The sequence below is a fragment of the Heterodontus francisci genome, chromosome 24 (assembly GCF_036365525.1).
Source record: "Heterodontus francisci isolate sHetFra1 chromosome 24, sHetFra1.hap1, whole genome shotgun sequence".
Classification (NCBI taxonomy): domain Eukaryota; kingdom Metazoa; phylum Chordata; class Chondrichthyes; order Heterodontiformes; family Heterodontidae; genus Heterodontus; species Heterodontus francisci.
Window position 1 is genome coordinate 25,530,494 of NC_090394.1, and position 24,914 is coordinate 25,555,407.

At 44.2% G+C, this 24,914-nt stretch overlaps 1 protein-coding gene across 1 annotated transcript in view; it reads right to left on the bottom strand.

Annotated features, from left to right (window-relative positions):
- fbxl18 (F-box and leucine-rich repeat protein 18) overlaps window positions 1-24,914 on the bottom strand; it is a 41,421-nt gene that overhangs the window by 13,541 nt on the left and 2,966 nt on the right. Inside the window, exons 2-3 of the mRNA XM_068055778.1 lie at window positions 20,561-22,140; window positions 11,220-11,438 (exon numbers count right to left, since the gene is read on the bottom strand). Of these exons, the coding sequence (XP_067911879.1) occupies window positions 11,220-11,438; window positions 20,561-22,140 (1,799 nt within the window). The remainder of the gene's footprint in view (window positions 1-11,219; window positions 11,439-20,560; window positions 22,141-24,914) is intronic.

Genomic DNA, 24,914 nt, shown 5'->3' on the forward strand with positions numbered 1-24,914 from the left:
AATTACTGTGAACTAAATATTGATGCCTTGTTTTCCTGGGTTACGCAATGTAATCTAATATTAAACTGGCATTCAAACGCTTAAATTAATAGATTACGTACAAGTCAGTCAATTCATTTATTCTGCATTACCTGGAAAAAATTGGTCTGATTTATTTTCCAAAACATTCTCAAGCATCTACTTGCCAATGTTGATAGACTAGATAACATGGTTTAGCTAAAGATACATTTTACAATGTTCGGCTGAAGCAAACAGACCAATTTCGCCTGAACATTTTTATACGAAGTATATTTTAAAAATAACACACACTAACATCATGGTTTCTAATAGCAGCTCTTTAATTCATCAAATTCTGACCATGGTCAGTAAGTTATTTCCAAGCACCATGGGGAAGAAAAAGAAAAATAACTCACTCCCATCATTAGCTTGCTCTTCCATTAACAAAGTGCCTTTAGGATTGGTGCTGGCTGTGGCTCAGTGGTAGGACTCTCATCTCTGACTCAGAGGGGTGTAGGTTTAGTCTCACTCAAGAGTCTTGAGCACCAAATCTAGTCATAGGTGTTGTCTTTTGGATAAGATCTTAAACTGAGGCCCTGTCTATACTCTCAGGTGGATGTAAAAGATCCCATGGCACTATTTTGAAGAGAAGGGGAGTTTTCCCTTGTGTTCTGGCCAATATTTATCCCTCAACCAGAACATAAAAACATAAAGGTCATCACATTGTTCATGGAACCTTGCTGTGTGCAAATTGGCTGCCAGACCTCATACAATAAAACAGTCGCAACACTTCAAAAGTACTTCATTGGTTGTAAAGTGTTTTGGGACATCTGGGAGGTCGTGAAAGGTGATATATAAAATGCAAGTTTTTTGTTTTTAAAGATAGCTCCCCCAAAAGCTCAGTGGGCAAATGAACAGTGAATCGTACAGACCAGAATAAGCTCATCTTCCATTGCTGGTTTGTGTTTACTGAGTGGATATCACCAAGGGATTTGTTGCAGGTGCTACGAGCATGCACCCCTGTACTAGCGAGGGGAAAACAAAACATTGGCCAAGGCACCTTTTTTAAAAAAAATTCATTCATGGGATGTGGGCGTCACTGGCTAGGCCAGCATTTATTGCCCATCCCTAATTGCCCTCGAGAAGGTGGTGGTGAGCTGCCTTCTTGAACCGCTGCAGTCCATGGGAGGTAGGTGATGTTAGGGAGTTCCAGGATTTTGACCCAGCGACGGTGAAGGAACAGCAATATAGTGCCAAGTCAGGATGTTGTGTGACTTGGAGGGGAACTTGCAGGTGGTGGTGTTCCCATGCATTTGCTGCTCTTGTCCTTCTAGTTGGTAGATATCGCGGGTTTGGAAGGTGCTGTCTAAGGAGCCTTGATGTGTTGCTGCAGTGCATCGTTTAGATGGTGCACACTGCTGGCACAGTGCGGTGGTGGAGGGAGTGAATGTTTGTGCATGGGGTGCCAATCAAGCAGGCTGCTTTGTCCTGGATAGTGTTGAGCTTCTAGAGTGTTGTTGGAGCTGCACCCATCCAGGCAAGTGGAGAGTATTCCATCACACTTCTGACCTGTACCTTGTAGATGGTGGTCAGGCTTTGGGGAGTCACGAGATGAGTGACTCTCCCCAGGATTCCTAGCCTCTGACTTGCTCTTGTAGCCACGGTATTTATATGGCTACTCCAGTTCAGTTTCTGGTCAGTGGTAGCCCCTAGGAAAATGATAGTGTGGGATTCAACAATGGTAATGCCATTGAATGTCAAGGTGAGATGCTTAGATTCTCTCTTGTTGGAGATGGTCATTGCCTGGCACTTGTGTGGCGCGAATGTTACTTGCCACTTATCAGCCCAAGCCTGGATATTGTCCAGGTCTTGCCGCATTTCTACACGGACTGCTTCAGTATCTGAGGAGTGGCGAATAGTGCTGAACATTGTGCAATCATCAGCGAACATCCCCACTTCTGACCTTATGATTGAAGGAAGGTTATTGATGAAGCAGCTGAAGATGGTTGGGCCTAGGACACTACCCTGAGGAACTCCTGCAGTGATGTCCTGGAGCGCAGATGATTGACCTCCAACAACCACAACCATCTTCATTTGTGCGAGGTTTGACTCCAGCCAGCGGAGCGTTTTCCCCGATTCCCATCGACTTCAGTTTTGTTAGGGCTCCTTGATGCCGTACTCTGTCAAACGCTGCCTTGATGTCAAGGGTAGTCACTCTCACCTTACCTCTTTTGTCCATGTTTGAACCAAGGCTGTAATGAGGTCAGGAGCGGAGTGGCCCTGGTGGAACCCGAACGGAGCGTCACTGAGCAGGTTATTGCTAAGCAAGTACTGCTTGATGGCACTGTTGATGACACCTTCCATCACTTTACTGATGATTGAGAGTAGGCTGATGGGGCGGTAATTGGCCAGGTTGGACTTGTCCTGCTTTGTGTGTACAGGACATACCTAGACAATTTTCCATATTGCAGGGTAGATGCCAATGGTGCAGCTGTACTGAAACAGCTTGGCTAGGAGCACGGCAAGTTCTGGAGCACAGGTCTTCAGTACTATTGCTCCTGCCATGCCCTCCTGCACTCTTCATTGAACCATGGTTGGTCTCCTGGCTTGAAGGCAATGGTAGAGTGGGGGAATATGCTGGGCCATGAGGTTACAGATTGTGGTTGAGTACAGTTCTGCTGCTGATGTCCCACAGTGCCTCATGGAATGCCCAGTTTTGCACTGCTGAATCAGTTCGAAACCTAGCCCATTTAGCACAGTGGTAGTGCCACACAACAGGATGGATGGTATCCTCAATGTGAAGGCGGGACTTCGTCTCCACAAGGACTGTGCAGTGGTCACTCCTACCAACACGGTCATGGACAGATGCAGCTGCGGCAGACAGACTGGTGAGGACGAGGTCAAGTATGTTTTTCTCTCACCACCTGCCGCAGACCCACTCTAGCAGCTATGTCCTTTAGGACTCGGCCAACTCGGTCAGCAGTGGTGCTACCAAGCCACTCTTGGTGATGGACATTGAAGTCAGAATACATTCTGTGCCCTTGCCGCCCGCAGTGCTTCCTCCAAGCGGTGTTCAACATGGAGGAGTACTGACTCATCAGCTGAGAGAAGGCAGTAGGTGGTAATCAGCAGGAGGTTTCCTTGTCCATGCTCGACCTGATGCCATGAGACTTCATGGGGTCTGGAGTCAATGTTGAGAACTCCCAGGGCAACTCCCTCCCAACTTTATACCACTGTACCGCCACCTCTGCTGGGTCTGTCCTGCCGGTGGGACAGGACATACCCGGGGATGGTGATGACAGTGTCTGGGACATTTTATGTCAGGTATGATTCTGCGAGTATGGCTATGTCAGGATGTTGCTTGACTAGTCTGTGGGACAGCTCTCCCAACTTTGGCAGAAGCCCCCAGATGTTAGTAAGGAGGACTTTGCAGGGTCCACAGGGCTGGGTTTGCCATTGTCGTTTCCGGTGCCTAGGTCGATGCAGAGTGGTCCGTCCATTTTCATTTTTAAGAGTCAATCACATTGTTCTGGGTCTGGAATCACATGTAGGCCAGACCAGGCAATGACAGCAGATTTCCTTCCCTAAAGGACAGTAGTGAACCAGATGGGTTTTTACAACAATCGACAATGGTTTCATGGCCATCATTAGACTAGCTTTTAATTCCAGATTTATTAACTGAATTCAAATTCCATCCGTTTCTGTACTGCTGCCCGGCGAGTCCTGCTGGAAGTACATGCATAATGGACAGGGTTGGACTCAGTTGCAGTGGTCTCCAATGTTCAATGGCCTGCCCAATAATCACGCCCAGTCTTGGATATGAAATCTAGATAGTTAGTGGCTGCTGCCACTTGCAGAACCAAACCTGTCACTTATTGCATTGGGATTCAGAGGACTGTGGGTGGAAAATGAAAGCAAAATGGAGCAGACAGATATAGTTAAACAAACCCCTTCACAAAAAAATGTATATCCCCAAAATACTGCCTTGTGTACTTGTTATTTTTAACTTATTATGTACTACAAAGCTAGCTTCTCCTGTAAAAAGTGATACATCTTCCACCTTTAAGGGAAGACAGAACCTCCCAATTAGTTACGGGTTTTAATGTTGTGCTTGTTTTCACAAAACTCAAAAGGCACAAACTGCTGAGCCACAGAAAGGCAGTGACTTGATGACAGGTAAAATCCATTCTCAAAACCAAAATGGAATATACGTCAACCACGAAGAGCTCCATGTCATGGCCTGGGGGGGGGGGGGGGGGGGGGGGGGGGGGGAAAAGGTCCTAACTTTTTAAATGAAAGATTTCAGATAGCAGTAGAATCCCATTTTGGATTTTGACTCTTCCCATGGAAGCCAGTACTTTATACCAGTGAATTCACAATCATGCTGAAGTAGCAGAATACCCCCACCTTATTATAACACAGCAGATGTGGAGCACAGAAAAAGATCACAACTGTATGTCCCCACTCACCAGCATGTGAGCCCAAATTCCCACACAATGCTTGACAGTGATGAGAGCAATAATGAGTGTCATTGAGCTGATCAGGTGGCATTAAGAGCCTTTTTTTTTTAAAGGTACTTAAAGTACCCTCCTAAAGATTTATGGGACATTAGAAAACATAACCAGCTCTTTACCATATATGATGGAAAAACAATATTAAATCCCATGGAAGATGTATTACATGGTCAACTCAAACTTGGCTGGGTCAAAAAGTGCTCTAAACTAGAAGGATTAAGTGCCACAATCTGTTGTACATAAGCTGATGAAGAAGACTCCCCACTTGCTGAGACTTGGGTACCTGTTCCACACAGGTAAATTCAAATGTTCACAAGTTAGTTGCCTGCGACGTTCGAGCTACAGAACAAAGGCTGGTTTATTTCTTTGCCTTTTCGCACTTCACTGGCGTACTGCAGTTGACGAATAGTGCTAGGTGGGCCTAGAAATCTTGCCCTCAAATGAGGCATAATACATGGCTAAACATTAAAGGAACATATCTATATTTTCTCGTGTCAGGGTCCACTATATTGCATTTTAGTTCTTTCAGGTTATACACGCACACGCTCCTGCTTTAATATATGCACATTTTCGAAAACAAGACTTCAATTTCCACTAATGTTGGCATAATACTAAAATTAATAAAAGTAAAACTAGGAGATATCTCCAATGCCCATTTTTTTATTTGCTTCAATTACAAAAAAAATAAAGTTTTTAGCCCTTAACGCATACTTCAAGATTGAAGTGTTTCATGATGAAAGAAAAATTCTAGGCATCCAAATAATGACTGCATGTTAGGAATCAGGTGTTTTAAATCTGTGCAGTGAGCTTTTGCTAAAATAAAACAAAATGGTAGAGGCAGGAACCCTCACAACATTTAAGTAGTATTTAGATAAGCACTTGAAACACCATAGCATACAAGGCTACGGGCCAAGTGCTGGAAAATAGGATTAGGATAGGTGCTTGATGGCCAGCATGGACATGATGGGCCGAAGGGCCTGTTTCTGTGCTGTATAACTATGAACAAGGATGTCAGTAATGCATCTATAACATTAAATATAGGTCAATACAAGTTGCAAATATTTCTTCCTCTTCCTTCATTCTTCTTCCTCTTCTACAGGCAGCAACTTAAACTGAATTAGGACTCCATGTGCACTTCTGTAACTCATCTCAATGGCCATTACTCAGCTAAGACACTGAGCTACCACGAAGTGCATAGATTCTGTCACTTGACCACAAACACATACTACAACAGCATCACAGAATAGTGATCAGGTACAGTTCTGCCTTCTATCCTTGACAGCAGAGACCCCCATCTGAACTGTAGTCACCACTGCTATCCTCCCCTTCCCCAACTAATTGGGTAACTCAGTATAGAGCATGGATCCAAACCTGGGACCTGTTTGAACAGTATGACACAGTATCACTACAAAATCAAAACACTGCAAATGCAGATGCTGGTTCTGAATAAAGGTATCGACCTGAAATGACTCTCTCTCTCCACAGATGCTGCCTGACCTGCTGAGTATTTCCAGCATTCTCTGTTTTTTTATTTTGGCACAGTACATCTACCTAATGAGCAATCAGGTGAGCTTTCATATTAGGCAGCTCATCAATCCATATATAGATATGGATATAGATATATCCATATATAATATATAAAACTAAAATAGGCTGAAGTAAAAAAAATTTTTAAAACAATTAATGGAAAACAAAAAGCTGTTGAATACAATGCACTGAGCCATCAAGGAAAATATTAACAATGAAGATTTATATTTAGTAACAAATAGGTTGGAGGTATCTTTAGTTGTTCTTTCACTTATGTTTCCCTTCCTTGCCCTTACTAAGTGTTACAGGCCTGAGTGACATCTAGATGTTCCCGTGGATGTCACAATCAAGCTGGCTCATACCTGGGCCAAATAATCTGTTGGTGCTCTCACAGTCTCCATTTACACATGAAGAACGGTCACTTGGGCAAAGCAACTGACAACTAGAATAATTCCCCAAAAAAGATGATGCCATTGGGAAAGAGAGAGAAAAATTGTTAGAAAAGGGAAAGGGTTGGGGGGGGGGGAAACAATGGTCTGTGCTCTATTCAATTAAAACATAGAAACAGTCAATAGCAAATAAGTCAATAACTCAACAGGTCAGGGAATCCTCCAAACTGCCATAACAACCATAATTTTGCTCATTTTTTGGTGAGCCACAAGCTGGAGCGCCTGCTCAGCAATGCACGGTTCAATTTGTGGACAGACAGCATTCCTCTAAATCTAAAAGAAAAAAAGCAAGGCTTGTGTTTCTACAGTGTCTTTCACAAGCTCAGGACATCCCAAATGCTATACAACCAATGAAGTACTTTTGAAGTGTGGTCACTGTTGTAATGTAGGAAACACAGTAAGCAACTTGTGCACATCAGGGTGATGACCACGTAATTTGTTTCTGGGTTTTGATTGAGGGATAAATATAGTCCAGGACACTGGGAAGAGCTCCCTTGCTCTTCTTCTAAACAGTGCCATGGAATCTTTTACGTCTACCTGAGGGGACAAACATACAAACTTGTATGCTACAAGTGCTTCCATTTTTGTGTTACATTTTTTTGAGGACTTGGGTTTTAAAACTGAAAAGGATTCCATAGATGCTGGGACTGTTTTTTTTTAAAAAAGGTCATCAGCAGGTCTTTTGGACTGAGCTTGTAAACAGTTACTGGAAGAATCAAGGAGTGCTAAAAACAAGCCCTTACTGGAAGTTACCTGCCTTCAGATAATTACGCAGCGAGGGTTTTTTTTGACTTGGGGAAAGATGTTTACAAAGAAGTGACAGGTCAAGATTTATAGGGGTCAGCAGGCTTGACGCTTGAGACACTGTTTGGTTTTGCTTTGGACAATGAGTTGGGTGTGTAGACAGTTGGAGAAAACTGGTCAAGGGAGCAAACCCCAACTCAGTCTGTCCCAGCTCTTTGAAAAGCCTGCCAGTTTTTTAATCTCTTTGAGAAACAAGTGTAAGAAACAGACTGAAACTGTTGCTGCATTTTTCCTGGAAAGCCTGCCCAAACTGATCTTCAACATCGACATACAAGAACTGTTTTAGGAAGATTCCAGTGACAGCCATCTACACGTATTAGGGACACCAAACATCTTTCCATATCTTCTATTTTTTTTCTTCAAGAATTAGCAAGTATTCTTTGTTGCCTGTTTTTTTGTAATAGTGCTCTAAACAGTAAATCTCTATTTTTTCAGATAACCGGTATATGTATGTCGACGTGTATGGGTGTGCGTGCGCAAGGGGCTAAGATAAAAAAGGAACCTTTCATATTTCAAGCTGGTTAAGACTGGTTTTATAATAAACTGATAATTTTGTTGTTTATTATAGAAACCTGGTTGGTGCATTTTATTCTGGGATAAAAAGAGTCCATGATTGACCGTATCGGTAACTGGGAAAAAATTTAAAATATATGTTGTGACCTGTGGAGAAGTGGAAATAGAAAAACAGTGCACTCCTCCTGCCTCAGTCATAACAAATATAACACCTCATCTGAAAGCAACTCAGATAGCGACACTCAGAATGTCAGCCTGGATTTTTGTGCTGCAGTCTCTGGAGTGGGACTTGAACCTATAACTTTGTGACTCAGAGGCAAGAGTGTGACCCACTGAGCCACAGTTGACACAATCTACTACAAAGGTGGCTCCTGTTAGTTAGCCAGAGTCGTCCGTGGCATGGATTCTCACAGAAGAAAGCAATCTAATAAATATTGAGAAAAAGCAAGAGTGGGGTTGGTGGGAAGCCAGCAGAGAGGAGGGGAACAATACAGCAGGGTACACATTGCTGAATTAAATCATGTTGCTGATTTGGAAGAAACAGGTTAAAAAATGGTAATTAATGAACAATACTAATGCCTGTCTCAAAGCGTGAAGGGAGAGTTAACGCATCTGATTTATAATTTCTGGACTGGGTCACATCCTTTTGCCACTGGAGAAGTTACCACTATTCATTTTCAATTCTTACCAAGCTGACTAAAATTTCTACATTAACACTTCATATCTTCATCCAGAATGGATCATCATCAGTAGCGCTCATGTAAATAGAAGCTATGCTTAAAGCACCAAGCCAGCAACCATGTTGAAATGATCTGCCAGATCTACACACCATGACCAATAACCTATTTCATAGATGCACCAGTAAACGTGGCAAGCCTGCCCGAATAGTTCCTTCGCATATTCCCACCACGGGATCTGTGCATTACTGGAAATAAATTGTGCATCATGAAGTTACTGAAGATTAAAATCACAGAAGCTGGCAGAGTACAATCACAGTGGAAAGATTCATCCAGACATTCACCATGAGCCAATATGATCGAAAGAACTCAAAATAAAGCCTAATGCTCTTCACCCTAAAAATGTGCTATCTTTTCATCCTTAGAGGCTGGATGAGGGTACATTCTGCCCTGGCATGAGGGCATCTACAAACAGCAGAACTGCAAAGCAGCACATCTAATAACTAGCTGTCAAAAAGAGAGTCCATGCTGCTTGATGTCATCTGTAATCTATTTCAAAGCAGCAACGTGAACCAAGAATGTTATGGGCTTCAAAGAAGCTAGCAAGGACTCACATTTTTTATTCTATGCCCCTTATTAATCTCATTGTGCCTATGATTAACCATTGCAGTGAAAATATAGCATAAATAAGCATGGGGTGGGGGAAGTGGGAGAATGTAAAACCGCCCACACAGCAACCAACAGCATGGTGACATAGGGAAAATAAATAGGTCTTTGCTTCAGGCCATATTTTCAGAGAGACGACCATCGGAATGAGCGATTGATTCAGCAGTGGCCATATACTTTAAAAGCCAAAGTACGTCCTGCAAATAGACCTGCATTGTAAGCAATCTACAAGGAACTCAAAGCATGCATTATAGAAGCTAGTGGTTCATAAGGGAAAAAAAAATCTACTCAACTCAAGCCCTTTGGGCAACATCTTAAATTGGGGACAAGAAAGAAAGAGTGTCATTCACTATGCTGCTATGCACTGCATATTCCCAGTGTCTCTTTTCATTGCTATTAGTTTTCCCTCTTTTTACACATTACCACTCCTTGATTTGAAGCCGTTCTTTTCCTCTTCCCATTTTCTCCTTCCAAAGGGCAGCTACCTTCAAACACACATACATCACACAAGAATGTAGATTACAGATAACATTTTCAGGAAATCCAGAGGGATTAAGTACCTCTATCCATTATGAAAAGGATAATGTACACATGAATCATTTATGAGTCCACATCGACCGTATAAATCAAACAATCCACTAATAACTCTGCAGCACTGCTGCTCTTTTATTCACACCAAACGTGCTCGAGTGATGCAGTGTAAGAGAATGAAAAAATAAGGGAAAAAAATCCTGAACTATTTGCAACCTTTCAGCTGAAGCGCCATTTAGAGATGATGGTTAACATGTCATAATACTGCAGTAAAACACTTACAATACTTTAGTCCCATTCAATTCTATTATAGTGTTTAGGTTATAGAGCAGGCTTCATGTTGGCCATATGTGAAAGATGGAAAATAAATGTAGTCAGATACCTCTTACAACATCGCCCCCTACTGAAAGAGTAAAGAAATCTCAAAATGCTCAAATTGATTTAAACTAGTGTTCAAGCCCTGCTATTCTAACAAGCAGAATTACTCTTGCTGCTATTAGATGTGCAGGCGAGTGGAAAGAGACAGCATCTGCAGCCCTATCCTATCATATAGGGTGCAGTGAGGAATATTATGACAAAAATTCAAACACATCTTAATGCACCTGCCCAGTGCTTATAAAATATACAACACTTTCCTACTGTTACCTGCACAAATCACTGCATTTTAAAGTAATTTGCTGTAGTGAAGCGTGGAGTTGCTGCTGATTGTGCAAGATCCACGCACCAGGGGATAGCAGTATTAACAACCCCCATTAACCCTTAAAAGAAAATGCTAAACACTTTAGACCTCAAAATTATATTTCGTCTCCATGCCAACCTCCATTATCTTCCCTCTTCTTGAAAGCAAGGATTTGTGCTGGGGTATGGTGCTCCAGCACTGGTGGCCATCTGCTACCTTCATATGAGAGAATCTAGACAGTGTTAATAGGTTACATGACCAAGGTCACTTGGGTTGGGAATAAGGGTGGTGTCATAGCCATGTACATACTTCCAGCAAGAGTCACTAGATGATCAACAACTGGAATTGTGATTGATTATCACTCCCTTCTTTGGCACAGTAACAGTTGAGGCCAATTGTAGGCCACTCTTAACACCATCCAAGATGAGCTCAGTTAAACCTTCCAGTTCTGTATGATAGTGCCACACCAGGCATTGGAGTCACCTACACACTGACCCATTAGGAAATGGGGATACCTACATTCTTGTGTTCGAGCACCGAGCCTCAGAAATACTGCAAGGTTGAGAGCGTGAACAAGAGACTAACCACTTTGTGGAAAGTGCTTAAAGAAAGTTAGTTATGAAATTTTAAAACAATGACTCATTCCTTTAAATAACATTTTAAAAGCCCATAATAAAAAATATATATATATTGATGGAATATAAAGGTTGGTTATCTGACACACTTTATTTAGCATTCTTTAGACCCATTAGCCCTCTGGTGTATTTCCACATAAGGCATCAAGTACCGAGTGCATTGGCTCCTTTTATACATTGCAGTTGTGAGTCACTGCTTGTGTACACAAGGCATTTTTTCTACTTACCCCTGAATCAGTGCTTGCTGAAGGTTCTTGCAGGCCACTAGAGTTTCTCCTGTGAACATGTGACACATGATGACATCAGGACACTTTGTCATGAACGATATCACCGCATCGTGCTGGAAGGTTCCGTGCCGAGAAACAATGCAGAATCGCTCCAGTGATGAGCAGTGGCCCAGTGCTTGGAAGAACTGCGCACTTGCTGACAAGTATGGCTGTTCTAGTCTGCAGGAGGAATGAAGACAATGAAATCCAAATTATACAAATGTGTTCTACAATCTTGTAAAAGTGCAAGCTTTCAAAGTACACCCATGCTTCTCACCAGACCCACCCCATGTAAGTTCAAATGGAAATTATTTGAGCAATAATAAAAAAGGCATGCATATTTAAAAAGGGGTTTAGCAACAGCAGTAACTTTTATGTTTACTTGGAAAATTTTAATTGCTAATTCTGGCAGGTCACTCCATCAGTACTAAGTTGGCAACAAGGAACTACAGTTATATTAAGAAAATCTTGTAGCTCCACACTTCCTGTCAGCTTTGCCCCATTATAAATTCCTATGTCTACCATTATAATGAAATATGTAAACGTGTAACTCTACAATTCTGCCTTCTTCACTCTTCTGCCTCAGCTTTGCATTTCCAGCTCCTGTCTACTGTGTCATTTTGAACCCATCAGGAAATGGATGTCCCATCAGTTTGAAGACAGAGTTCGGCTGTGCTGTGTTCCCTCAATCAAATATTCTGCTAATACTTGCCTTCTGGCCACAAGTATGAAGAATAACCTCACGGTCACTGAGGAGCTTTGGTAGTATACACCAGAACAGTACCTTTGCGTAGTCAAAGTCTTCAACAGAGGTTTGGAGAACACTCGAAGAGGGAGGAAACTCACCATGCAATGTCGCGGCTTCTGAACACGATAACGTTTTTTTAAAAAAAATCAATTTTTTATTCATTCATGGGATGTGGGCGTCGCTGGCTGGACCAGTATTTATTGCCCATCCCTAATTGCCCTCGAGAAGGTGGTGGTGAGCTGCCTTCCTGAACCGCTGCAGTCCATGTCAGGTAGGCACACCCACAGTGCTGTTAGGAAGGGAGTTCCAGGATTTTGACCCAGCAACAGTGAAAGAACGGCGATATAGTTCCAAGTCAGGATGGTGTGTGACTTGGGGGGGAACTTGCAGGTGGTGGTGTTCCCATGCATTTGCTGCTCTTGTCCTTCTAGTTGGTAGATGTCGCAGGTTTGGAAGGTGCTCTCTAAGGAGCCTTGGTGCATTGCTGCAGTGCATCTTGGAGATGGTACACACTGCTGCCACTGTGCGTCGGTGGTGAAGGGAGTGAATGTTTGTGCATGGGGTGCCAATCAAGCGGGCTGCTTTGTCCTGGATGCTGTCAAGTATCTTGAGTGTTGTTGGAGCTTCACCCATCCAGGCAAGTGGAGAGTATTCCATCACACTCCTGACTTGTGCTTTGTAGATGGTGGAAGGCTTTGGGGAGTCAGGAGATGAGTTACTCACCGCAGGATTACTAGCCTCTGGCCTGCTTTTGTAGCCACGGTATTTATATGGCTACTCCAGTTCAGTTTCTGGTCAATGGTAGCCCCTAGGATGTGGATAGTGGGGGATTCAGCGATGGTAATGCCAATGAAGGTCAAGAGGAGATGGTTAGATTCTCTCTTGTTGGAGATGGTCATTGCCTGGCACTTCGTGGCGCGAATGTTACTTGCCACTTATCAGCCCAAGCCTGGATATGGTCCAGGTCTCGTTACATTTCGGCAAAGACTGCTTCAGTATCTGAGGGGTCGCGAATGGTGCTGAGCATTGTGCAATCATCTGCGAACATTCCCACTTCTGACCTTATGGGTGAAGGAAAGTCATTGATGAAGCAACTGAAGATGGTTGGGCCTAGGACACTACCCTGAGGAACTCCTGCAGAAATGTCCTGGTGCTCAGATGATTGACCTCCAACAATCACAACCATCCTCCTTTGTGCAAGGTATGACCCCAACCAGCGGAGAGTTTTCCCCGATTCCCATTAACTCCAGTTTTGCCAGGGCTCCTTGATGCCATACTCGGTCAAATGCTGCCTTGATGTCAAGGGTAGTCACTCTCACCTCACCTCTTCAGTTCAGCTCTTTTGTCCATGTTTGAACCAAGACTGTGAGGAGGTCACAGAGGCCCTGGCAGAAACCAAACGGAGCGTCACTGAGCAGGTTATTGCTAAGCAAGTGTTGTTTGATGGCACTGCTGATGACACCTTCCATCACTTTTCCGATGATTGAGAGTAGACTGATGGGGTGGTAATTGGCCAGGTTGGATGTGTCCTGCTTTTTGTGTACAGGACATACCTGGGCAATTTTCCACATTGCAGAGTAGATGCCAGTGTTGTAGCTGTACTTGAACAGCTTGGCTAGGGGCGTGGCAATTTCTGGAGCACAGGTCTTCAGTGCTATTGCTGGAATATTGTCAGGGCCCGTAGCCTTTGCAGTATCCAGTGCCTTCAGTCGTTTTTTGATATCACGCGGAGTGAATCGAATCGGCTGAAGTCTGGCATCTGTGATGCTGGGGACTTCAGGAGGAGGCCGAGATGGATCATCAACTCGGCACTTCTGGCTGAAGACTGTTGCAAATGCTTTAGCCTCATCTTTCACACTTATGTGCTGTGCTCCCCCATCACCGAAGATGGGAATATTCGTGGAGCCACTTCCTCCAGTTAGTTGTTTAATTGTCCACCACCATTCACGGCTGGATGTGGCAGGACTGCAGAGCTTAGATCTGATCTGTTGGTTATGGGATCGCTTAGCTCTGTCTATTGCATGCTGCTTACGCAGTTTGGCATGCAGATAGTCCTCTGTTGTAGCTTCACCAGGTTGACACCTCATTTTGAGGTATGCCTGCTGCTGCTCCTGGCAGGCCCTCCTGCACTCTTCATTGAACCAGGATTGGTCTCCTGGCTTGATGGTAATTGTAGAGTGTGGGATATGCCAGGCCATAAGGTTACAGATTGTGGTCGAGTACAATTCTGCTGCTGATGATGGCCCACAGTGCCTCATGGGTGCCCAGTTTTGCATTGCTAGATCTGTTTGAAATCTATCCCATTTAGCACGGTGATAGTGCCACACAACACGATGGATGGTATCCTCAATGTGAAGGTGGGACTTAGTCTCCACAAGGACTGTGCAGAGGTCACTCCTACCAATACTGTCATGGACAGATGCATCCACGGCAGGCAGACTGGTGAGGACGAGGTCAAGTATGTTTTTCCCTCTTGCTGGTTCCCTCACCACCTGCTGTAGACCCAGTCTAGCAGCTATGTCCTTTAGAACTTGGCCAGCTCAGTCAGTAGTGGTGCTACCAAGCCACTCTTGGTGATGGACAGTGAAGTCCCCCACCCAGAGTACATTCTGCGCTAGAAGCCTGCTACCTGACCCGAACCCGACGTCATGTGTCGGATTCGGGTCGGGTCGGGCCAGACACACATGGTAAGTGCTCTGCTGGTAAGTATTAAAATAAAAAATAAAAATAAAAAATAAAAAAATAAAAAAAACTTACTTGACCTGGGAGTCCGGGACAAAACAGTCTGCGCAGTGAGCGACTGACGTCACTACGATGTCATTGCGCACGCGCTGCAGCTTCCGGCAGGTTCGGCGTCAGGAAGGTAAGTAAAGTGATGGCCGGGTTGGATCGAGTAGTGGCGGGGTCGGGCCGGGCTCGAGGTAAAATCAGAGGGCCTCCAGCCGGGTCAGGTTCTTTTTCCCAACCTAAAGGAGGCCTCTATTGTGCCCTTGCCGCCCTCAGTGCTCCCTCCAAGTGGTGTTCAACGTGGAGGAGTACTGGCTCATCAGCTGAGGGAGGGCAGTAGGTGGTAATCAGCAGGAGGTTTCCTTGCCCATGTTTGACCTGATGCCATGAGACTTCATGGGGTCCGGAGTCGATGTTGAGGCCTCCCAGGGCAACTCCCTTCCGACTGTATACCATTGTGCCGCCACCTCTGCTGGGACATTCATTAGGTGTAAGTGTCGCTGGCAAGGCCAGCATTTGTTGTTTTTAAAGCTTTGCGTGAACACACTGCTTTCACACCCAGCAACTTAATATTCTATTGAAAGAAGAGAACTGGTTTGTTTTCCTGATCAATATAGTCACCCTACTGGAAAGTGTACAAGTGGATCTTGAGTGAGCGCACAGTTTCAAGGCTGCTCATAGTCAAACAGTAGCAAGCCAAGGATCACTGTCTAAACCCACAGATGAAGAGCAGCCATTTTGATGATATGCAACAACACATGCATTCATATAGTGCTTCTCTCATGCAGAAAGACATCCTGGTGTGATTTACAATAGGAGGAAAAGAATACTGCGGATACAGAACAAATAGGAAGAGCAATAGAAGGATGAGGATCAATACTTCAAGGAAAAGTTGAAGAGGAGGCCTCCTGTTGCTTGTGGAACTCTACTCAGCAATCATTACGACCAGGAGAGGCCAGAGACAGAGGTGGGAAGATTATTAAACCTTGTCTGTTGGCTGCTTTAGTGTGCCCTGTCACTTTAGCCTCCTCTTACCCTCCCTATACAAAGAAATACAAGCTACACATGCCCACAGCTCTCAAACCAGAGACTCTTTCTTTTCTGAAGTTGCCAAACCAAAGTGCAGACTTTCCAGATTATCCCACAAAGTGTAGTATACCAAATCCCCAAGTCTTCTAATGAACTCATCCTTAGAGCCTCTCGTTGCCTAAACCTCAGAACTCTTTCCCCGTTTTCTCTCCAATCCTCCTCCTAGCACAATCTAGCCCCATTACACCCCTGCCTGTCAAGTAGTTCAGCCATCACCTCCCCCCATAGTGTCTCCAAGGACCAATCCCATTGTGCACTCCCAATTCTCTAATAGGAATTACTTCCATGCCGAATGACTCCAACACACCTACCACTGATCACATCACCCCATGTTTCCTCCGGGCCTTGGCCCCTATGTCCTATTTCCTCCCTCACAATACACATGTTCCATTAGCTTGCTGACAGCCTCTCCCCACTAAATCTCAGAACTCAACTCCATACTGGCACATGTTGCTGCCACCTTGCTATGTAACTTGGGCTTCAAAATTCAAGAGAGAGGTATAGAATCTGAATACAAAGAGGGATAGGAACATGTGTGAGAGCAACACAGAAGGACTGAGAAAGAGACTTGCACAGTGACAGGAGAATAAATTCAGAAATTGACATTGAGAAAAGTGAGAAAGCCACACAGTGGGGAGCAAAGTGGAAGACAACCAGAAAGACAATAGCAAAACTAGAGAAACAGAAAAAGGTGCAGTTCAGGGAAGAAAATTTCATTTTTACTTTTCTCCATGAGCAACATCACAGAATAGCTAATGTGTACTACATGATACAACACTCTGTTAAAGGAAATGCAGTTTTAGAATGACCAATGTGTACAACATCACAAAAGATGTTTTACATTTAACAACAGTCTTACACACATACACAAAATCATGACTGTCTCAATCAAATACAGTTTCATCCTCCTTTCCCCTCAGCCCGTCCCCTGCCCTCACCGCTATGACCATGCCCGTTCTTTCTTCAGCTGGCATCATTCGGTTTTGCTCACAACATTTTTCTTTTTATACAGTAAAATCCAGCTGTCCTCATTTTCTCTGGCTCAATGAGCTACACCATGGTGGATATAAAAGTATCTTCAGTAAAAAAAATTTTCATGACTGTACTTTACTTCCAGAATTTTCCTCATGAGGATTTTATATTCAAACAATTGATACACAAAAAAAAATTAAGTCATGTATCTGGAACGTTTTTCCAGATTATCACTCTTACTTCCTGTGTCACAATTTGAATACAACACCTAGGGCGGAATTTTATTTTAATTTTATGCTTTCCCCCTTGGCGGGTTTGGAGGTGGTGAGAGCATAAAGTCGGGCAGGACTAGGCAGGGGTGGGGGTGGGGGGCTGAGGGCCACACCCCTGCCCTTGCTGCTGACCCCCTCCTTCCCCGCAACCCCCACCAAGACTCCTCCTGCCCCGACCTACCTTAAGCCTGGTTCCAGCGCCGCTCCTCAGTGTCTGGTCGTTCCAGCTACAGCAGCAGCCACCATCTCCTCCGACTGGCCAGCAGATCTGCAGGGCCGGGACTTTTGGTGACTGTTTCCTAAATCCTATGGAAGGCCTGACACCGTCCAGTTAAGTGCCTGATTGGCACTAAATTCGGTGGGCCTTCCATAGAAGAGGTGAAATAGGAATCTCGGAGTCAGTTTTCCCCAACATTGTGACCCCCGCTGCCAGCATAAAACTCCACCCCCCACCCCCCAGAATCCTTCTAAAGGAAACTAAAATGCTTGTATTGCTTTTGCTACTTACCATTACTTATCTTTCCAGTCTCTGAATGGGACTGGTTTGGGTTACTGAATCTCCAAGCTTCATCTCCCATACCTCGTCATCTTGATGTTACTTTCACATTCTAAAGATTTCAAAATCTAACGCTTTCAATGTGCAGGCTTTATTGAGTGACTAGGGGAGAAGAGAATGGCAAGGTGATGGGATTGAGAAGAAAGGACAAGGAAAATGGTGCTGCTGGAGGAGGATGGAGACAGTGGGAGTGATCAGGCACAGGACAACAATTTTAGGGGGAAGAAAGAGAAAGAAGAGAGACACAGGATGGGAATGGAGAAGCAACAGGAAGACTATGGAGAGAAAGGAAAGGCAGATGAAAACAGGGAGAAACTAACGGAGAGGGTAAGGATAGGAAAAATGATAAGAATGTGAGTGGAAGCAAGGGAGGGCAAGATGGCAACGTAGCAAATGCAGGGAGGAGCTGCAAAAGATGCTCCCTTCAACAGTCTAGTAAGGGGGAAAAAAAGACAACAGAAGAGTACGCAAGAGAAAAGAAAAGAGGAAAACAGTAACTTAAAGATGACAGATAAAAGACAAACCTGTGCAATATTTAATTGAATAAAGCAGACAGGAGCGATAAGTTGCGGTTGTTGGAGGCCAATCATCTCAGCCCCAGGATGTCACTGCAGGAGCTCCCCAGGGCAGTCTCCAAGGGCCAACCATCTTCAACTGCTTCATCAATGACCTACCCTCCATCATAAAGTCAGAAGTGGGGATGTTTGCAGAGTGTTCCATTCCATTCACAACTCCTCAGATACTGAAGCAGTCCGTGATTGCATGCAGCTAGACCTGGACAATATTCAGGCTTGGGCTGGTTAGTGGCAAGTAACATTTGAGTTACGCAAGTGCCAAGCAATAACCATCTGTGACAGGAGAGAATCTAAGCATAGAACCATAGAAAAATTACGACACAGGAGGCCATTCAGCCCATCGTGTCTGCGCCAGCGGAAAAATAGACTAGCCCAATCTAATCCCACCTTCCAGCACCTGGTCTGTAGCCTCGCAGGTTACAGCACTTCAGGTACACGTCCAAGGGCCTTTTAAGTGAGTTGAGGAACAGGAGGAGGCCATTCAGCCCCTCGAGCCATCGCCCCTTGACATTCAATGGCATTACCTTTGCTCAATCGCCCACTGTCAACATCCCAGAGGTTACCATTCACCAGAAACCGAAATGGACCAGCCACATAAATACTGTGACTGCAAGAAAAGTTCAGAGTTTGGGAATTCTGAGGTGAGTAATTCACTTCCTGACTCCCTAGCCTGTCAACCATCTACAAGGCACAAGTCAGGAATGTGACAGAATACTCTCCATTTGTCTGAATGAGTGCAGCTCCAACAACACTCAAGAAGCTTGACAGTGACCAGGCCAAAACAGTCCATTTGATTGGCACCCCATCCATCTACTCCCTACACCACGTCCGCAGTGCGTACCATCTACACGATGCATTGCAGCAATTCGCCAAGGCTCCTAAACCCGCAATCTCTACTGCCTAGAAGAACAAGGGAAGCAGGCGCATGGGAACATCACCCGCAAGCTCCCCTCCAAGTCAGGCACTATGCTGACTCGGACATAGATCACCGGTCCTTCACTGTCACTGGGTAAAACTCCTGGAACTCCCTCCCTAACAGTACTACATCACATGGACTGCAGCGATTCAAGACAACTCACCACTACCTTCTCAAGGGCAATTGGGGATGGACAATACATGCTGACCTTGCCAGTGATGCCCACATCCCATGATTGAAAAAAACAAAAAGCCAGCAGCTGTCCGGCCAGTATAAGTCACATTAGGTGGTTAATAACTATTGGCTGTTAAACCCTGTAGGTAGTGATGCAGAATTCCCTGTAGCCACAATTCTAGTCTAATCACAAATGCTATTCAAATCTGTAGTTTTACTTACGTTAATGGGGCACTGTAATGAATAAGCATTTGTTAGGAGAAAAATATTACTCCCAAGGGTCTAAGTATTTGTCTCAAAAATCGAACTCCACAAATGAACAATGTAGCACTGAACAAAATTACTCAAGGACAGAATAGCTAAAACAGAATAAAAGGTAGCTCCATCAATGCAAACAGTCATTACATTTTTTTTTCATCCTTGACAGAGTAAAATGAACAAAACAATAAAACATGCCACAAATTACTACAATATATGATAAACAGAGTCTCGAATGAGAGGGAGAGTGCACGCACAAATAAGTAGCACAAGTATGCCAAACAATTAATGTAAAGCCACTTGATAGTGATGCAACATACATACAACTGCTGATCATCAGCAATAATACTAATACTATATATTTCTTGCTTTCACTCTACATTTTCAACTGGAAGCAGTGATTCACGGCAGCTTAGAACGCTATTGGCACAATCAGAAGGCGATGGGCCTCCTTCTTCAGTTTCATACAAGTGGCTTGCTCAGCTACTTCAGAGACAGTTTAGAGTTAGTTGGGACTGCAGTCACACAAGTGCTAGACCGGGTAAGGACAGCAGGTTTCCTTCCCTAAAGGACACGAGTGAACCAGTTGGAATTTTACAAAAATTCAATAACTTTATGGTCACCTGCATTTTATTGATATTAGCTGTTTTTAAATTTCCATCTTATTAATTTGAAGTCAAATTCTCTGAATTACCAGTCCAGTGATATAACCACTACACTACAATAACTGGTCATTTATCTCATTGTTCTTTGTGGGACTTTATATGCAAGTTGGTCACCAGATTTGCCTACATGACACATGACTGCACCTAAAAAAAAAGTTCATTGGCTGTGAAGCACTTTAGACATTGAGGACTTAAAAGGTGCTATAAAAATGCAATTCTCTCTTTCACATGGAGGATGACAGACTACTTTAGATTAAGATGTGAAATGCTGTAAAGACTCAGAAATGATGAACCCTTCATTTCCAGAGTACATCTCAAAACTTTGAATTTGAATAAATACATGCGCTCACCTCAAGTCCTTCAATTGTTTGCAGTGTTTCAGCATTTCACACAAGGCTGGCATGTAAGCAACTTTCCCCAGCATACCAAGGTTTGCCAGGGACAAAGTCTGCAGCTGCTGACACTTCCGTCCAATGGCAATCAGCCCTGAGCCAGTAAGAACGCCAGGAAGCTGAGCCAAAGTCAGACTGCGCAAGCGCTGTAACTGTCCAATGAGCACCAGCTCTTCATCTCTGATCCGCTGTGCTCGGTCGCAGGGGGGCTGCAGGTTCCTAATGGCGGGCTCATTTCGAGGCACGTTAGAGGAGAAACTGGACCCAATCAGCTCAAGTTCTTCCAAAAGGGGAACATTCTCCAGTAGAGTCCCAAAAACTGTTGCTGGCAAATTAATCGACAGCTGCTCCTGAATATTCTTTGGATAGGTCGGAACTCCAATTCGAACCTTCTTTCCTAGACCCCGGCGCACGGATTGTGCCCCTAAAGCTGGCACCATGTGATTAGGCAGTTTGTCGGCGTTTTTGGCACTTTGCACAATGCAACACACGGGGAGCGATAATGAACGCAACTGTTTCAATCTTGCCAGGAGCAGACACAAGTGCTTTCCGGCCCCTTCAGGGCTGTGGTGGTGAGCTGCAGACAGATTCAGGTGCCTCAGGTTGGGGCAACAGTTTACCAGCGCCTCTACCACATCGAAATCAATGTCGTCTTTGGCCTTGCGAAAGACAGAGCAATCAGACAGCAGGCAGTGGTCACAGCCGCTGAGGTTCAAGCTAACTAACGACTGGACATTTCTGCCACCATTAATTATTTGGTGGCTCAGCTGGCAGCCAGACAGTATGCAGTGGCTAAAGTTCAAATAGACAGGGCTGCTTAACGTAATAGTGTGCAGAAGCGAAGAGTGTAGAAGCGAGGATCCGTTCAACCAGGAACGAGGGAGCTGCAATGCCTCCAAGCTAAAGTTTTTGGTCATACAATCTAGGAAGTTCCGTGTGGAGCATCCAGTGTCAACAAAAATCCCAGGGACGGATAGGATAAAGGCACGGAGGTTCTCAGGAGTCCGAATGCTCAGAACAGATAGGTAAAACCTCCCAACTTCCTGGTTAACGTAGCCTGGTGACAACCTTGCATAGAATACCTTGAGATTTTGATAGTGGGGGATGTTGCTTTGTCCAACCATCAGCTGACCTGAGAGCATTTCACCCTCTCGAGACCGGTCAGGGATTTCAAAATAAAGCAACAACTGCTCCAGATTGGTACAGCAAGGGACAATCCCATAGGAAGGGGTGAATAAAGTCTGCTTCAGTTCAGTTACTTTACCAAGTGTTGCCTTGCATTCACTGTTAAGGTGGCCAACATCAAATCCTTGGCTGATGTCTAAAGCAAGAGAACGCAGGTTACGGAGTACAGACAGCATCCTGGAGAGGCGCAGTGACGTCATGCGACATCCTGTCAGGTCAAGCTTCAGGATGTTTTTACACTTTGCCACCTGATCAATGGTTGAGCCAGATAACCAATAGCAGCCACTCAGCTTCAGCAATTGAATATCACTAGCTATTTCTTTCAGCAGAGATGTCACCTTTGCGTCACTTTCCTGGAAACAAAGAAGAATTTTGTTCAAGGCTACGAAAGTGAGAAATATTTTAATAAAAAGCTCAGTTTATAATAAAAATGAGCATGCATTTACAACGCTGTATTCGAGCCAAAGTTATACCTTTGTCCATTTTCCCACTGACTGCTGGGTTGTGCTTAACCCTCCCTCCCTTTCACAAAATGGTCAACTTATAGCCTCATGCCTTTCAGAATTGAGACTTCCCAGCGAAAACCAAACTTGCCAATGGATATTGAGACTCAGTAAATGCACTGTTGATTGAGGCCCAAAGGCAAGGCCATAAATTTCAAGTTCAGTTCCGTGGGCTGTAGCTCTGATCTCAGACAGGCCAGCAGTTAGGGTGCTGTACCTGTAGCTTAGGGACAAGGGAGCAGGAAGGGGTGGGGGAGGGAAAAAATAATTGAAGCCTCCCACTCCTGGTTACTATTCAGAGATTACCCCATTGTAAAGTATAAATGAGAGGCATCAGGCAGGACTAGAGTCTGCTAGTCATGACGCTCTTCACAACTGAAGCTCATCAACGATTACAGTGTGTTCACACCTGAAAGATGACACTTGGGCAAGGTACTGGAGTTTGGCCAAAGAAACCAATTTAAAATGGTCAATTCTGTTCTGGATGTTCTTTACTCAGAATAGATCAGTTTGCATGAAGTTATTTCTGTGCAAGGGGAAGACAGCTCCACACCTTTAAACATACATCAATTCACAATTACTATCTTAATACTTAAGATCAAGAGACTGATTTAGAAGGGAAAAGTACCAAATCACTGGGCACTTGCAACCCCCGCACCCCCCTCAACCAAATACCCCAAGTGAAGTAAAACCTGTGCAAAATAACTACCGTTGTCTTCAGAGTTAAACTGTGATTCGGTGGAGGGTTAACCACTTGCCTTCATTAGCTAGTTAGTGTCGCAGACTTATTCTAGTGCCCTCTAGTGGTTATTTTCTTCCTTAAACTCAATCTTCATCATTTCCAATTGTACAAGGCTGGCGCACTAAGCAAAAACAACCTTCCAGGTTTAAATAATGGTTAAAAGGGAACCGACTGGTATAGGTTATATTTTGTGGATGTCTTTTTTTAACCTGTTGATTTCAGTCTTGCCATATTTTGTTGTATTGATTGTTATTTATGTCATTCATTAGTTTTAGTCTTGCCTTCATAGACTCGGCTTTTAAAGAAAATATTTCCCTTCTTGTATTTTCCTCTCCATTTTGTCAGTACTGCATTATAGAACCATGGAATAGTTCAGCACAGAAGGAGACCATTCTGTCCATCGAGTCTGCACCGAATCTTTCAAAGAGCCACTCAGTTAGTCCCACACCCCCATCTCTTTCCCCATATCCCTGCAATTTTTTCTCCTTCAATTATTTATCTAATTCCCCTTTGAAGACTAACATTGAGTCTTTATCCACCACCCTGTCAGACAGTGCATTATATATCCTTCCACACCTTCTGTGTAAAAAAGTTATTCCTCATTTCGCCTCTGGTTCCTTTACCAGCAACCTTAAATCTGTACTCTCTGGTCTTCGACCCTTCAGCCATTGGAAACAGTTTCTCTTTATTATCTAGTTCAAACTGTTATAAGTCCTAAAGTAGAGGAACACAATGCTCTTTTCCTTCCTCTTCTTCCCTTTTCCTGGAGTATGGTTTCAAGGACACAAGCAGCATACGGAGTCAGCTATTCAACTGTGGATGACATGCAAGCTGAGCCTGACCCTGTCCTTCAGCTGGTGGTCATACACAAACACTTCCCAGCAGGGGGCAGTGAACAGCCACTGCAGAAGGAAAACTGAAATGTCCCCTCCATAGCAGAGCCACTGAGACCAACTGGAGCTCCCCCTGATGGAGAGCAGCTAACTCAGCAGAGACCCGGGACTGAACCCACAATCTTCCACTTCAACCATCCGATGTTAACCATAGAAAAGTTACGGCACAGAAGGCGGCTATTCAGCCCATCATGTCTGCACCAGCTGAAAAAACATACTGCCAATCTAATCCCACCTTAAAGCACCTGGTCCGTAGCCTTGCAGTTTACAGCACTTCAGATTTCTGCCTCCACCACCGATCCAAACAGTGAATTCTAGACACCCACCACCCTCTGGGTGAAAAAGTTTTTCCTCATGTTCCCTCTAATCCTTCTACCAATCATCTTAATTCTGTGCCCCCGGTATAATTGACCTCTCCGCTGGCAGAAACAGGTCCTTCCTGTCTATTTAGGCCCCTCAATTTTGTACACCTCAATTAAGTCACCCTTCAGTCTCCTCTGTTCTAAGGAAAACAACCCTAGCCTATCCAATCGTTCCTCATAGCTGCAACTTTCAAGCAAAATCTTAGTTTAGAACAATCTGAAGACCCTTTGTATTTGAGACAGATACTGAACATCTGTGCCAGTCAATTTCTGTCTGATTATGCTTCTGTGAAGTATCCTAGAAAAAGTGTTATTACATTTATATAGTGTATTTATAATGTAAGTAGTAGTTGTTGAAAGGATGGAATACAGGGCCTCCTCCTCAATGAATTTGCCATGGAATAGTTGAGTCATACTGAATGGGAAACTCCTAGATTCAATCCTGGGGTTATTCTGAGTTAGCAAGGGCAGTGTTAGTCGCACTATAATTGGCCTCTGCATGTTTGGGTTACAGGGGAATCAAAAACAGCTAAAAGGTACCTACTCCTATCACTCTGGCAGACGTCCGCACATGTAGCTCTTTCTGGTTTGTAGGATGAACTCGAAGGGCTGAATAGAGTGTCTATA